Raw genomic sequence first — 15836 nt, forward strand, 5'->3', positions numbered from 1 at the left:
GGGAAATACTCACAGCTGGAGGAGATCCTTTCTATGACTTATATGTAGAGATGATTATAAAACTGGGAAGAGAGCCAGTGATATTCACTTGATTCCAGGATGCATGACGTTACTTTGTCTGAGTAATGAACCTCAATTAATGTGGAAGACTTTGAACAGTTATTGTATCGCACTTCTATGAGCTCATTCATGCTATATGTGTTCATCAATACTCACAAGAGTGGCATGAGTAGAATTATGTAGCACTGGGACAGCTCAAGTCCTTTATCACATCTGCTTTTATTTAACGTAATCTATGGCCACTATACAGTAACTCGCTAAAATCTCATCAAGAGATGATTCTAATGTTGAAGTCACTGTACTATATTAATTTGCATTGCTATCTGTAATTGCAACAAAGATCTGAATGGAGTTGAAGAAGGTTGATCATATCAAAGATGACATGAGCAATAATTTGAGCTAAGGATTGGCCTTACAATGTACAATGATCCGCTTCACACAACGTATTAAGTACTGGATATCATAGTTAACTCGATTTTTTTTGTTTTTTTTGTTTGAGCAAATAAACAATAATCCATGAAACTTGTCCCTTGTCACTCACTTTCAACTCTCTCTCACTCTTCCTCACTCTCTCGCTCTCACACACAGACACATACACACACAGTAGATAAACCTGTGAAAACAGAACACTGAGAGGAGTTAGGCCAGGCATGTCCAAAGTCCGGCCCGCGGGCCAAATCCGGCCCGCGGTCGAATTTCATCCGGCCCTCGGCCCCCGTCATAAAATCAGTGCCGTCTGGCCCGCAGTTTGGGCGCCATGGAACACGTGTTGCATTGACTGAGGTCTCGTAGACTGGTGAGTGATGTTTCATAGAGTACTGCTTCCCTCTAGTGGCTAAATGAGTAATAGCATTCACTAAATGAGTAATAGAATTTAGACACTAGAGAGAATCACTCACGAGTTAACAAGACATCACTCCGTGTTTATATTGACTGATATGTCATATTTCAAATTCCTGTTTCAAATGAACCAAAAGAAATTCTTAAGATTGTTGAAATTAAAATAAAAATGGAAATATGAAACAGACTGGCTTACTAAAATTTGTTGAACAATATTGTTGTTCAATGTTAAGAATGTCAGCCAAGGTCGGCCCCCCGACATTTTACCACATAAAATCTGGCCCCCTTGGCAAAAAGTTTGGACACCCCTGAGTTAGGCTGTTCAAACATGCAGGCGCTGTGGAGTAAAAAAGAAGCTGGCGTCAATGGACATGGCTGAGCTCGCTCACTGAATACATTGAAGTGTCTGAAATACCACTGAGTTCATTTGAGAGAGAGCAGAAGGCAGATGACAGAGTGCTCTGTCACGTGACCTCTTCACATGATGGCTTCGCTAGCGAGTGTACCGAAACTGGATGTGTTAGATGGGAACCCAATTGAGGAGGTGTGTGGGCAGACAGTGTCAGAGTTCCCAGCTGAGTCATTAAGACTGACATTGCAGACAGTATCAATCGACAACATACGGACAAGACAAGACATGGAAAAAGGATGAAAAGACCAATGTGAAGCTAACTTAAGTACAGTATTTCCACAGATAGTGGCTGAAATGGTGAGGAGCAAATTCAAGGGGGCGGGGGGGGTATTAAACAGTATGGTCAAAGCGTAGTGGTGCCTTGAGATCTGAGTGACATGATTTCTGTTTTTTTAAATACAAGCTGTCATTTGGCCTTTTTTTGCATTGACTTGCAGGTCAAACTTGTGGTGGATGTTGTCATATGTATGCAAGAAATTATTTTCGTTCTCTATCTATCCGTGCGGCATACAGGTACTAAGCCATGGACCGGTGGTTGGGAACCACTGCTTCAAGCAACAGATGCCTGAACACAAAAGGTGGAGCAATACATGTACACAGACAATATGACAATACTCACAGGTATCTCTTCTTTATGCTCTGCAAAGAGCAACACTACTGAGTTGTGACCGTCTCGGTATATATCCGTATGTCAGTTTTACACTGGCCCCCGGTGGCCAAGATGCAAACACCAGAAGGAGCAGCTTGATGCCCAATGAATTGAAGCAAAATCTGTTTTTTGTTTGTTTTTTAAAAACATAATTAATTATGTCATTCCAGAATATTCTCACAAAGTACAGTTTTATAGTGCTCAGTGACTAATTGGGGGCACGTTATTTATTCTAGAGGGACAGCCACTATTTGAGGAAATAGAGAAAACAAATTAAAGCTAAGCTGACTGACCACCGACTTTAGCCATATACAGTCAGGTCACAGCATTAGGTACACCTGCACAACCTAATGAGATCAAGTACAAATGTATCAAAAATCCTGCCCTTACAAAGAAAAGAATGATCAAGTTTGATCGACGCTGCGAGAGCGGCATTCGTTAACTCATTCAAGACCAGCGAATTCTGGACCAAGTTTGAAAAGACGTTTAAAAACGTCTTTGGGGGTGAATGAGTTAAACAATACTGGACTGTTCATCATCAGAAAGGTGTTATAATGTGGTTCTACACTACACAATGAGAAACAAATTGTGTAATGAATACCTTTGTGACAGCATATTTCACAACTGAGTTGTGTTATGTTTTATAGGTTGAATATTGACATTGCATTTCATATAAGATTAGGTATCCCTAATGAGGTGTCCACTTGATGTATAACAGAAAAACATCGATGAGCGTTATTGTTCAATAAGATGATGCCAAATACAATCGGAATGGACTAAAGGCACACCAGACTGTATTTGTTGACATCATTTGAACAAACAGAGACGTTTGGTTGTGGTGGGTGACAACCATTCTGCCGAGGCAGTGGTTCAAAACGGCATAAGCAATGTTCTAGCCAGGCCTCTGCTCACCTGCTGTCCCATTTGGGATAGAGGGGAAGTGCAAGAAGTATTTAAGAGGGGGTATTGACATCAATGCACAACACAGAATCACAATGACACACAAAGTTACATGTTTTGTTGTCTATAGCATTATTAAAGAACACTAACCACAACGTGGCATTAAATACTGTCGCAACAAACTGCTAGATTACAGAGAATGGTCATGGGCTGACACCTACTGGTGGGTTCTCTAATTGCAGCAAGGCCCCTTAATGCGATAAATGCTACCATTGAGATATTATGGCGGTTTGGGACTTTCAGTTAGTGCCTTCATGAACCTTTTTACTTACCCAACATCATCCATGATGCAGCCTGACCAACGATCATCACATTTACACTCTCCTGTAGAAAAACACACAGTGAGAAATAGCAATGTAATCTGAATTCAACCATTAAAATGACCGAAATGATTATGCGATTACGGGGGTGGGGGGGGGGGGGGGCAGAAAATCTCGGTGCAGAACTTGTGGGTGCACATACGTGGTATATATCTATATATCAGACGGGTTAGAAATGATGGATTTAAATCGGACAATATACCATTAAGAATCCTCTTCTTATCAGAGAAAATGCCAATATTCTGCCCAAGGGACTGAGCCAGCGTTATGGCCATCTCATATGGTTTTCCAAACTGGTAAAGGGAAATAAATGGACAACAGCAACACAAAATATCGGTTAAGTCTGACATGAGAAGACCATCAAAACTCCAACGATGACACTACGGCGCTCAGATAAATGAACGCAGCAAATACAAGCGCTTCGTTCGAAGGTTACCTCATTGACTCCGCCCCCTTTGGTGAGGGAGCAAACTCCTCCCATGTAGGAAGCGCCCCCCCAGCTGCTGTGAAAACGGTTCCCTCTGATAATCGAAACGTAGAATAAAAACACGATGAAAGTCACGAAAAAAATTGTGGTGCAGTGGTACTGTACATTCAAATTTGATCACATCTTGAGTTTGCTTTTATTTCAAATCCATTGCTGTGGTAGGGAGTTATCGATACAGATTTTTTTTTTTGTTTTGTTCATATTAGTGTTCGTGACTAAAAAAAGCCTTGCCTCTTAATTACAATGATGTCACAAAGTATGTTGTTTTCTGTCATATTAATGACTTCTACAAGTAATGCGAATACTAGTTGTGTTTAGTGCAGCGGAACAGTGATAAAATCTAATGCAGGGGTGTAGAAGAACAATCATTAAAAAAAGAAACTGGAATAAAAAGTACATTCATTACAAATTTGACGTCTCGCATACGAATGACATCATGGCGTAAACCCAGTAGTTTTCGAATTTAGTAGGATTTTGTTTAAAAAGTACTCCAAGAAAGTATAACTTGCAAGAAACTGGCATATTTTGGGGTTACATATTTAAAAATGTATCAATTAGAACTAACGCGAAAAATGTCACTGTCTAATATTTGATAATAATATCGGCACTCACGAGAAGAGGTGTACGGAGTCGCATCGCTCCTTGATGAAATCTTTGCGGTACTTCATGAACTCCTTCAGGGTCACCATTGGGTCATCATCAATGTTAAATTTGTTGTCAGTGGACCATGTTTCCATGGCGACGAGCACGATGCGGGTATTAAGTTGTTCCTTGAAAATCTGCGGAGATCAAAGGAGATTATATAAAAAATGAGGGCGCAGTTTAAAGGAGGTTTGCTATTAAATCTTTGTCCTGAAGGACACTAACGGAAAGCAGGATATTGCAGCATGAAAACACTTGATCTGATTCCCAACATGAATTATGGTCAAATGATTCAAAGAATACAAGATGCTGAGAGGGATGAAGATTTACATCAGAAGTAGGGGACTTTTCTTTCCCCCATTAGGGATAATTTTAGCCATTTAAAGCCCTCCGAAGGCAACAATATGATAATGCGTGATGATATCTTTTTAGTATAGCTCAGCTGAGGTTTCCTTTGTTTTGAAGAACTGCATTGCAGGGCACTTCAAATGCTCTCGAGGGCTGTCCCTAAATTCATTGCGGCAGTTTTATGAGTTGTCGCTTGAAGGAATAGCTGCGATTGTAGCTGTGGAAAGAAACTCAACTCCCGCAGAGAAATCAATAGGAACGTTCCAAAGACGATCTGCTTCGTATGATCTTTTTCAAGGGCGAGACCAAAAATCTTGACCTTTTCCGGCTGAGCTTCAGGAGGCGATCGGCTTACAGCCGTGACCCGGCGGCCGGTTGCATTTCCATAGCGGCGCATACGAATGAATGATCCAACAGTGACATTCATGCTAAGACAGCCTTCTCAAGTGGCGTACTTATGAGCGGCTGGTTAATGATAGTTTAACCCTTTCGGGGACAGCGGCTACTACAGTGCACAGCTTATCATGTTATCAGGTTACATGATGGCTGAAAGGGTTAAAATGGAGAGAGTGGGGTTGTTTAAAAGAAGAATCGGTGTGATGTGTGCTCAACACCAATGGCAGGAAGTGCTTGAGCCGAGCTTTCCGGAAGGAGGATCAATCAATACAGTTCTTACCATGTCAGCCGTATTGACTACTGACTTCGCATGGTTATTGGTGTGGCCAACGGAGAGGCGATGCTTCTTGTACTGGAAAGGGAGAGCGAGAAGAAACACATGAGTGCAAAACATCATCTTGGAGAAAAATTCATTTCAAAATATTTAAATGTAAATTTATTACATTTGACAATTTTTAAATGGCAAAGGCTACAAATGGGGGGGGGGGTGCGACTGCCTCGTTTCAGTGGGTTGGTAGTCTTTTTTTTCAAACATATCTATATTTTATTTACTGATTTATACAGCGTATGAATGAGTTCAGAGCTTGAGAAATGCAGTCCACAAGTTTACATAAAGAGGAGCTTGAAAAAAATAAACATATGAACCACATTACAGTAACATCACCAACTTTAAATCAACAAAATTACATGGAAAAATTTGTTTCTAAGATCAAACAAACCATCAGGAAGTGTCACGCCACATGCAAATCTCACAATACTCAGCATTAACTCTCAGTATGCATTTTCCTTTTATTGTGTTTTGCAAAGAAATAAAGTCTGATGATAGCCACAATAACAGAAATTCAACTTCTTCTTACTTTTTGTAAGGCTTACCATTAAATGGTCATTGATCACCATCAACTCGATGTATTTGATCTCATCTTCCACACTTTGTGACATGTGCGGAGCCTGAAAAGAATTCCTGCGTTAATTAAAATGAACAAAATGCTATAGGAAGCCTCGCAACACCATATCAAGTCATTGTGATAAAACATAAAGTTTGTTCACCCCCACCCCCCAAAAAAGAAGCTCTCAGAGCATCTAAGAAACGTTGACGCCGATGACGCACAATGTAAATATTTCATGGAGAGTATGAGGAGGAATGTGAAGGGCTGCTGAGTGGGGGGAAACTCATTTGAGGTTTGTGAACAAAAACAGCACACACAAGTGAGACATTGACTAATGCAAAATATGTTCATACCTGTCTCTTTCTCCTGTGGACAAGCCTTGAGCCAGTAAATTGGGCACTGGGAAAGGGCGTCTTGAGAAGGTTTCCTAAAGGAGGTCATTATTACCAGTGGTTTACAACTCAAATCAATTACTAATTTATTGACCAAGTTCCATCCTACCACTGAGGAGGTCATGAAGTCCATCTGGTCTTCCGGATTTGTATATCAAGTGGACATCACTCTGAAAGAGAGAAAATCAGAACAATTTTCATTTCTAATCCAAGCTAACTAGCAAGAGCTGAAATTCAAACTCCAAACCTCAGAACAGAGGTAGACGTGTTCACCACTAGGACACCTTGCTGTCATTAAAAAAATAATAATAATCTTCTCAGTGAAATCCCTTAACTCATTCACTCCCAATGACGTTTTTAAACGTCTTTTCAGACTTGGTCTAGAATTGGCTGGTACTGAATGAGTTAACTTTGGCCAAAATAACAACATAAGAAACAGAATCGCAAGTACAAAGAGGAACAGCCTAGAAATAGCACTAATCAAAATAAACTGCTTTTGAGTCAAGGTGAATATTTACTTTTAAGTACACTAGTCTTTATACAGGACTCTGTTGCCCTTGAATCAATTTAACATGATGTCAAATGCCTGCAAGACAACATTGTGGGAAAACTTTGCCTTGAGTAGCCTGTTTACGCCTCTCATGCTAATGCGAGCTACTTCAACCGCACTCCGCGATCTGCTTTATTCTTAAAAATGAGCCATTGTGACATGCCACAACCTTAAACGTAACCACCAACAGGCTACTTGAAAACAAGGTACGAGCTGAGTTGTTTTGTTGCGCCTTTTACTCAATCGCGACCGTCTTTAGCCTCAGATGTTCAAACCAGTTGAAGATTCAACAGGTTTCAGCTCTGCTAACTTGGTTGCGTCACATTTTAGATAAGAAGGTCAAGAATTTCAAATGAAGTCACTTTATTTAGTCGAAGTAATTTGTTTTATAATTTAATACTGTTTGAATATAACTGCGCCCCGGAAAGTTAATTAACCGATTGATTAGTAAAACAACAACAAAAATTAAACTACGTAGAGAAGGGCCCGCTTTCTTTTTTTGTGTGCTGATATTCAACTAATCAACCTATTACAAAGTGAGGTAAATCAATTTGAAATGAACATTGATCAAATAATTTTATGAAAAAGGGGTCATTTTATGCAAAAAATATTACAGGGCCCTCCCATACTTTACCTAGAAAATGAAAAGCAAGTTCAAACATTCAGCATTGCTGTAACTGTATGATAATAGATATGGTTCTATGGGTATTCTATTGTGCTTTGTTCAGTTGGTCCTGGTGCACTTTCCCAGTCGCCTCCACCACAGAGTCCTCGTTATTGTTTGTTAATGAAATGAGAGCATTGTCTCAGGGGGGGTTGATATTGGGTCAATTACACTGTTGTAAATAGGAATACAAGAAGGTGGCACAAAGTTGGGTCAGCCTGTGGCTTACTTCATTAAAGAGTTATTTTCCCATCAAGTAAAATAGGGCGAGGCAATGAGTTGATTTGCTAAATTGATTCAAGTTTATTTCTCTGGAGTTTATTTAACAGCGTGTCCAACTGACATGCACTGCTTCCACAAATGATGTGGCTGGAAATAGGGTGTTTAACAAAAGCAGAATCAGTGTTGCCATGTTTTTTACTGTTCTGATCACTCTCAAGTATTAAAAAAAAGTGACTTCCCACAAATTAACAAACAACAGCTACAGAATCAGAATCATATGACTTCAACGGGCACTTTTTCCTTGGCTGCAGCACCTCTCAACACCAACCACAATGTCATGCCGCGACATTCATGCCACCAATGCCTTTGCCTTCATCATCGCCTTTGTGTCTGTGGCCGGCTTGGCCGTGGCAGCGTTAGTCCCTCAGTGGCGCGTAACCCGACTGGTCACCTTCAATCGCAACGCCAAGAACATCAGCGTATACGACGGGCTGTGGACCAAGTGCGTCAAGCAGGATGGCTATTCGGGATGCTACTATTATGATGCAGAGGTACGTCAGTCAGGTCATGTCTGGAGCCTCTTTTACACAGTGTTAAAATTAGGGATGGACCAGTACCAATATCAGCCTTATTTTTCGATATCGGGTACTCCTGGAGGCTCCGATACCAGCCACCAATACTTAAGGAAAAGAACATCTGACATTGAGTTTTTCGGTAGTAGTTGGCGCTAAACTGTGGCCGTTTGTTCACAATGTTTTGATAATGTGTTGAATGAAATTTTATTTAGCCAAAGTACTACAAAAATCAATGAATATTCACTAAGTGGTGAATACTCGTACTGGCATCGAACGTAGCTCTAAAATGATCATCTTTTTCATGTTCTCATCACCCGTAGATGTCAAGACTTGTTTCATACAATGCTGCCCTAGCAAGGTGGTAGCAAGGTTGTAAATCCATCAACCAAAGTTCTCATTTGGCGTCAATGGTCTCATGTTTGCAGTGGTACTCCAAAGTGGACCAGCTGGACCTGAGGCTGCTGCAGTTCTGCGTGCCGGCGGCTCTGGCCTTCGGCTCTCTGGCCCTGCTGCTGTGCATGGCCGGCATGTGTAAAACCTGCTGCTGCTCCGACAAGCCCGATCCGGACATCAAGAGCATCCGCTTCTTGGTGAACAGCGCCGGCTGCCACCTGGTGGCGGGCGCTTTTCTCTTCCTGGGCGGCGGCGTTGCCATCGCGCCCTCCGTGTGGTTCCTGTTCGGCACCGAGGAGCTCAACAAGAGATACGATGACATATTCTCGGACGGCTTTGCTCCGTACGTGTCCATAGGCTGCTCCGGGGGGCTCATGCTGGCCGCCCTGCTCATGTTCATGTGGTACTGCATGTGTAAGAAGTTGCCCTCGCCCTTCTGGTTGCCCCTTTCCTCTATGTCCGCCTCCGCGTCCACCCAGCCGCTCACGGCCAACGGATTCCCGCCGTCGCCGCTGTACGCTCCCCAAGCTTTGCCGCCTCAGGCCTATCCTCCCACGGTGATCGACGCGCAGCAATACGTGCCCGCGCAGGGCTACATTCAAAGCGTGGCTGCCCCTGCACCGGCGCAAGTGTACATGTCTCAGATTTCTGCTCCTGACGGTTACGGCTCAGAGGTGGGAGGAACCCAGGCCTACAGCTACGCACCTTCGCATAGCTACGCGCCATCTCAGACCTACGCGCCGTCACAGAGTTACGCGGCCAGCTACGCCGGCCGCCGCTACTCCACCCGCTCCCGGATGTCCGCCATTGAGATTGACATTCCCGTGGTGACACAGTAAGCAAAGTCCTTGCAGATCAAATTCATATTATTTCTCTTTGTTGCCCTCAAATGAATATTACTACTCTCTCAGCGGCTGATTGAATTCCCGATCATTGAAGTAAGGTCCTGTGGAGGGGTCTGGATCTATTTCATATGAAGGAAAATGACCATGAAGTCGCGGACCACACACTTGTGCGACTCTAAACTAGGGCTGAATTATTTTTTAAAAAAATGTTTTTTTTTTTCTCCACAATATTGCAATTGTGCTTTAATATGCGATCTTTTTTTTTTCCAAGATTGTCTTTCAAGACAAGCAATAAATTAATCTGTATTGCAATAAGCAATGTCATCTCTCTTAAACATAAATGTTTGGGTTTTCCAGACAAATTTGGCATGAACATAATTCAGTCGGTTATAATTCAGATCATGCAAACAAATTTATGGCTTTCTCACTTCATTTTTTCATGTCTTATGAAACAATGATATTTAAACGTCTGGACTGAACTTATTTAGCACCTCGGCAATATACACCTGTAAAAACATACAGTAAAGTCATCTGACCAAAATGAAGTAGATGACCCCCCCACCCCCACCCCAAAATTGCAGTCCTGGGGATTTGAAAATGGCATTCTACTACATCACAATGCCAATGTGAATTTGATTAATTGTTCAGCCCTGTTATGCCAAAATACATCCCCCGCTACTGGTCAGGAATGATTCGTGTGTGCCTATAAGCTAATACCGCACTGGATAGCAACTGCCAACTATTAACTCATTCACTCCCAAAGACGTTTTTAAACGTCTTTTCAGACTTGCTCTAGAATTGGCTGCTACTGAATGAGTTATGTGGCTTCCTGGTAAACCGTGACACCCAAAATTACAATTTGGAGTTCAAACAACATTTTCGAGAAAATACAGTGGGAACATGACTTTGGATTGTGATACAAAATCTAAAAGTCAAACAAATTTTGAATTCAAACCACATCACATGACGTTATGCAGATTTTTTTAAGTCTTGTGCTTACTTAGCATGAAATGGATTAATTACCGTAAACGGCATTTTCTTTGGCTCGGGACCAGCCGTGACTCAGTATGTGGCTACCTCGGCAGCTCAACAAACAACTTCATGTTGCCATTATCTCTGTTATGTGTCTTTTTTTTAACACTTGTATAACATGAATGTTACTGAAACATTTTCACAGAATGGACGGTTTTTGACCTTGGAGGAACCACAATTTGTCAGGAGTCTATGGAAGAGGCAGACATTTCCCTCCCCTTTTACACTGGATGCCAATTGTTCTACTGTTACTGTACATTGAATGTTGAAGAATCACTTCAGGGGGAAGGTGCTCGTCATCACTACTCAAATGCTTCAGAAGGACTTAAGTATTTGCGATATAAATCGCTGTTCATTGTGATGTTGGAGAGCAATGCACTAATCCTGAGTACTAACTTTGAGTAAGTACATACTGTGCCAGTTTACACCTTTGATCCTTTTTTTTTTGGTTCTGTGATGTGTTAACTTACTGGATGAAAGCTAATTGCAACGTCCAAATGTATGAAATGATACTGTATGGAAGTAGCTGTTTGACTTAAAATGTAGCAGAGGTAGAACTTAATGAAGTTTGAAACATTCCTAATCCGATTTTGTCTTTGTATTGTGAATATATGAGCACATGATAGCATTTTTTTTCTGTCATTTTTATGATAGCATTTTTTTTCTGTCATTTTTATTTTGTGATACACTGAAGTCAACGAAAGATGTTTTTCTACACTTTTTTCCCCCTTATTAAACACAAACTGTTCTTGTGATTGATTGTATGGCGTCTGTACTTTCAGTCCACACAATCTAATTTATAGATTGATTTGTAAACGGCGAGGGGGTTGTATTTAATCCCACTCCTAAAACAGCTGGTACCCTTACTGGCCACAACATTAGGTACACCTGGACGTATGATCCAAAAGAGTTTAAAATGTTCCTTCCTGCGGTTGGACTTTGCAACGGTGTAGAACTGCACCGCATCATACTGACAGCCGTTTGTAATTTGGTTACCGTGAGGGGACAAATGATTGGAAACGCTCAATAAAATGCCGTGCAGATTACAACATGTCACTTAAAAGTAAACAAAACGTCATCTTGAATGGTTTTCTTTTGACTACTCGGGCCTCCCTAATCAATTGTCCAGTGGATGTACATGACTGTCAATCAAACATTGTTTTGCCCTCATGAACTGACAATGAAGTGCCCAATGTTCGGCCTGCTCTCTGATCTGATAAGAATCAATCTCCGTACAAGAATCTCGAGGGAGAGCAACATCAGGCGATTAAGCGCTTACTTAAAATGCAGCTTTGAGCTCCCTGGCGTTTCGTCTCCTCTTTGAAGTAAAGTGAGCATGAGCATGAAGCAGCCGGCAGCTTAAAGCATTGGCGTGCGCCCCTTTGATATCTCTTTTTTTCACATTTTTTTATGTTTGCTTACTTCACTGGCTGATAATTAATAAGCGATTTGACAAAGAAGTGCAGCACCTGCATTAGTGCCTACTGACCACTGTCTTCTTTGTTTCGGCCTTACCAAAGCACATACGCAGCCTCCGCACTCTGCGGGGTGTGTGCAAATGGATGGGGATTAAGGCTCAAAACACAGATGGCTTTTCATATGTTGTTAGGCTACAAAGAAATGAGGGGAGGGGGGATGGGAGGAGGGGTTGCCACGGGAGACGGCATCTCGCTGAAGATGCAGACTGCTGGATGGCTGGCTGGCTCATGAATATAATGCAACGAGGTGTAACATGCTGTCTATGTGTGTGCGCACGCACCACAGGACACCTCCCCCCAATCTTATCATCCAATAAAAAAAAAAAAAAATGAAGAAAAAACCACTTGGCACCTCAAGCAAGCACCCTTGAGCCGCAACCTGCCACCACCAACCCCCACCACTCCAAAATCCACCAAGGCACCAGCATATGAAATAAATCATCATCCCCCACATCCAATCTGCTTTCTCCACACTCAGGTCAGCCTGACATGCTTTGTCAAGAACGGCGAACATCTTTTTTTTTATCACATTCAAATGTAACGTTTCAATATTGCAAGAAAAATGGAATCAATTTGAATTTGCCAAATAGTGACTTTGTGCGTACTTATGGAGTAAATATCAAGAACGTCACCCGCAATCGTAAAATTTGTCCAGTGTACATCGAATAGTCACATGCAGTAACCCGAACAAAAGTTTCTTTTCTTCCTCCTCACAGCAATTTTCCTTTCACAAAAAACGACTTGAAGGATTTTCATATCGCAGAAACATGAACGAAAACACTAATCAAAAGGTTTCTACCATTCTCATCACTTTGGCTATTTCAGCTGACCAGCTGCAATGTTTTGCTCCAATGTTCTCCGAGGAGCAGTTGCAGCGTTATCAAAAAAAAAAGCAAACAACAACAACAACAAAACAAACATTTGGTATTTTGTGCTCTTCAGCATCTTCCCTCAAAGTGTGCACATCACACTATACGGCCACCCGAGGGAGCACCTGGCAATGTGCACCTGCTCCTTACCCGCTGGCTAATGTGCTTTCATTGCACGCCAGCATGTTGACGTCCTATGCTGGAAAATTCTACATATAAAGTGGCACCAGCAACCTTTTGTGGACGTGCTAACGTTTCTGCTCTGGCGGTAGAGGAAGGGGGCCGGGGAAGGGCATATGAATTTCCCATATGGCCAACATACGCCTCCTCCTGCTGTGACTTATCGTTCGATTTTAAAGCACGTCACGACCGTCAAGTTGGCGGCGCGTCGCCGACTCACAGCTTCCACATTCGCCGATGATACAGAAGATGTGTAACTCGAAAGATGTGAAACTAAAACAGGTCCCGGGAGGGCCTGCGTGCTTTTCTAAAAACAAATCTAACCTCAAAGGAACTGGTTCTCTCATTTACTAATTGGCTACTTGAGTCACTGTGGTATCAATCCACCCCGCGGAACTAGAATGGTACCACACATCTGTTCGTCGTCCTCAATGAAAAAGAAATCTGTCAACGAACCAAACAACCAAGCACCAACACAAGACTTGGGTAGTTTTCACACCCGCCCCATATACGCTCACCGACTGTCCAACGGCTGTATATGAGTCCCGACTAAGATAAGATAAGATAAGATATCCTTTATTCGTCCCACAATGGGGAAATTTACAGCCTCCAGCAGCAAGAATGTATGTAGAAAGAAGAAAGGAGAAAGAGAAAAAAAAAACAACAAACATCTTTCAATTAAATACAATATGAACACAAATGGATAAAAATTATTATTATTATTATGATTGTTATTTTTTATTCATCAGCCTGACAGCAGTCGGTAGGAACGAGCGTCGGTATCTCTCCTTCTTGCAGCGCGGGTGTAACAGCCTCTGGCTGAAGGAGCTACCAAGTGCTGTCAGGGCGGGCTGGAGGGGGTGGGAGGGACTGGCCATCATAGCTTTTAGCTTAGTTAGCATCCTTCTGTTGCCCACCTCCTCCAGAGTACATTACAGTACTACATTACAATAACATACCTGTCAACTTTTCGGAGCGCCAACCTGTATAAACTACTAAAAAAATCCTTATAAAGAGCAACAAATCCTTATAACATACCAAAGCATTTTATAGCTTGGTATAAGTGTACAAGTGTCAGCTTGTACACTACCAAGAGCAAAGCACCGATCAAAGACAATACAGTCATCGTAACAATGGGCAGCGAGTTACATATTTTGGGGGAGGAGGGTATTTAGTGTGCGAGGCGTGCACTGTGTCACCGATCTGGTCTGACATATTTTGCAAATGGAACTTCTGCAAATGGATCTCTACGTAATTCACATACCTGTCAATTTGTACGTTTTCCCCGTATTTTATACGTTTTTTTAAAAATCATTTAAAATCATGTACGGCGTATTACAACTTTTATACGGGCAAAAAAAAAACAATTGTGAACCGATCTCACAAAGACCATTTTGGCTCAAATCCAGATGGTCTCACCTGCTGGTAAGCCAACGACAATTGTAGCGATCGTTGTCGATCGCTACGATTGTCACGGCAAACCAGCAAAAGTAATGCTCAATCGTATATTTTTTTTTCATCACTGTGTACGATCGGATTGATAAAGCATGATGTGCGCATGCGCGGTAATACATTTTACGGGTTTTTGTTGCTTTGTAAGGGGAATCGTAATCATTTATAAGGGCAGTTGTTAGCCGAGGCTGACAGGTATGAATTCACATCTCGTGAAAAATCCGAAAATTAGGCCCACCTTTAGACTTGACCGAATCACATTTCTTTGGTGGTTCCGCACATATTAGATGAACTGTGTCCCAGTATTTATGATAAACTGCGTCCTTTATGTCTGAATTTTGGCGGGCCTTAAAACGGATTAGGGCATTTACATGGAAAACGCGTGTCTACTTACAAAATTTTTGAGTTGAGAAATTTCTTCCAGAACCGATTAATTTCTTAAGTAGAGGTACCACTGCCTACTCAGTTTCATCTGCGCTTGGTCTTCCACCGCGTTTCATTTGCAGCCTTTATTCTCCGACCTTGAGCGTTTGATGGCCCAGCCATTAAATCTGTCATATGAGCTAAGTATGGATGGAAGCATAAGCCAAAGTCCTTTACCTCTTTTATCTCATCTCCTTTTTGCTTATTAACAGTAGAAACACACTTACGTCTCCTGGACATTTTAATTAGTGCGGACACACACACACACACACACACACACACACACACACACACATGCACACTATTTGAGTATTAGGGTGTCTCGAGGCAATCTCAGATCCATCCTCTCCTTTCGACCATAATGCCTTTAATCGTTATTATCTAATTAGCAGAAGGCTTCTTTGTAACTGAGCACATCGCTTTGTCCAGAGTTTGCTGAAAATTTGGCAATGGCCCCCATATGGCTGGGGTGTGTGTGCAAGTGACTTTTTGTCTGGTGATCCTCTCCAGACAATCGTTGACCCCTGTTTCAATCCCGTAATCCCATTCAATCTCTCATCCCAGGGCCTATATTATTCATCATCGTGGGTGTGAAGGGATGACAACACTTACTTTGTTGCCGCCGCCCTCTCCTCCAGGTTCAATCAGATACGTGTGGTTGCCATCGAAGAACATCCCACTGAAACAGAGTGAAGGGAGACACACGTGTGAACACAAATATAGCGATGGTTGTATTTATGATTTCCAAAGGACGGAGGAT

General features: G+C 42.0%; 2 protein-coding genes across 4 annotated transcripts in view; one reads left to right on the forward strand and one right to left on the reverse strand.

The window, feature by feature from the left end:
• Window positions 1-15836, reverse strand: part of adam22 (ADAM metallopeptidase domain 22) — a 53200-nt gene that overhangs the window by 13617 nt on the left and 23747 nt on the right. For both annotated transcript variants that reach the window (XM_052065814.1, XM_052065815.1), the window contains exons 6-14: window positions 15689-15755; window positions 6503-6563; window positions 6355-6428; window positions 5988-6062; window positions 5395-5466; window positions 4341-4507; window positions 3678-3762; window positions 3444-3534; window positions 3194-3245 (exon numbers count right to left, since the gene is read on the reverse strand). In XM_052065814.1, coding sequence (XP_051921774.1) covers window positions 3194-3245; window positions 3444-3534; window positions 3678-3762; window positions 4341-4507; window positions 5395-5466; window positions 5988-6062; window positions 6355-6428; window positions 6503-6563; window positions 15689-15755 — 744 coding nt within the window. The remainder of the gene's footprint in view (window positions 1-3193; window positions 3246-3443; window positions 3535-3677; window positions 3763-4340; window positions 4508-5394; window positions 5467-5987; window positions 6063-6354; window positions 6429-6502; window positions 6564-15688; window positions 15756-15836) is intronic.
• cldn12 (claudin 12) lies at window positions 6977-11121 on the forward strand. 2 transcript variants are annotated; one of them, XM_052065838.1, is made up of 4 exons: window positions 6977-7149; window positions 8141-8380; window positions 8830-9632; window positions 9709-10209. In XM_052065838.1, exons 2-4 carry the CDS (start codon window positions 8162-8164, stop codon window positions 9713-9715), a joined length of 1029 nt encoding a protein of 342 aa, XP_051921798.1. In that variant the 5' UTR covers window positions 6977-7149; window positions 8141-8161; the 3' UTR covers window positions 9716-10209. The 2 variants fall into 2 exon arrangements, with proteins under 2 accessions (XP_051921798.1, XP_051921797.1); XM_052065837.1 differs by lacking the exon at window positions 9709-10209 and adding an exon at window positions 10820-11121 and having other exon boundaries at window positions 6978-7149.

The sequence above is a fragment of the Hippocampus zosterae genome, chromosome 5 (assembly GCF_025434085.1).
Source record: "Hippocampus zosterae strain Florida chromosome 5, ASM2543408v3, whole genome shotgun sequence".
NCBI lineage: Eukaryota > Metazoa > Chordata > Actinopteri > Syngnathiformes > Syngnathidae > Hippocampus > Hippocampus zosterae.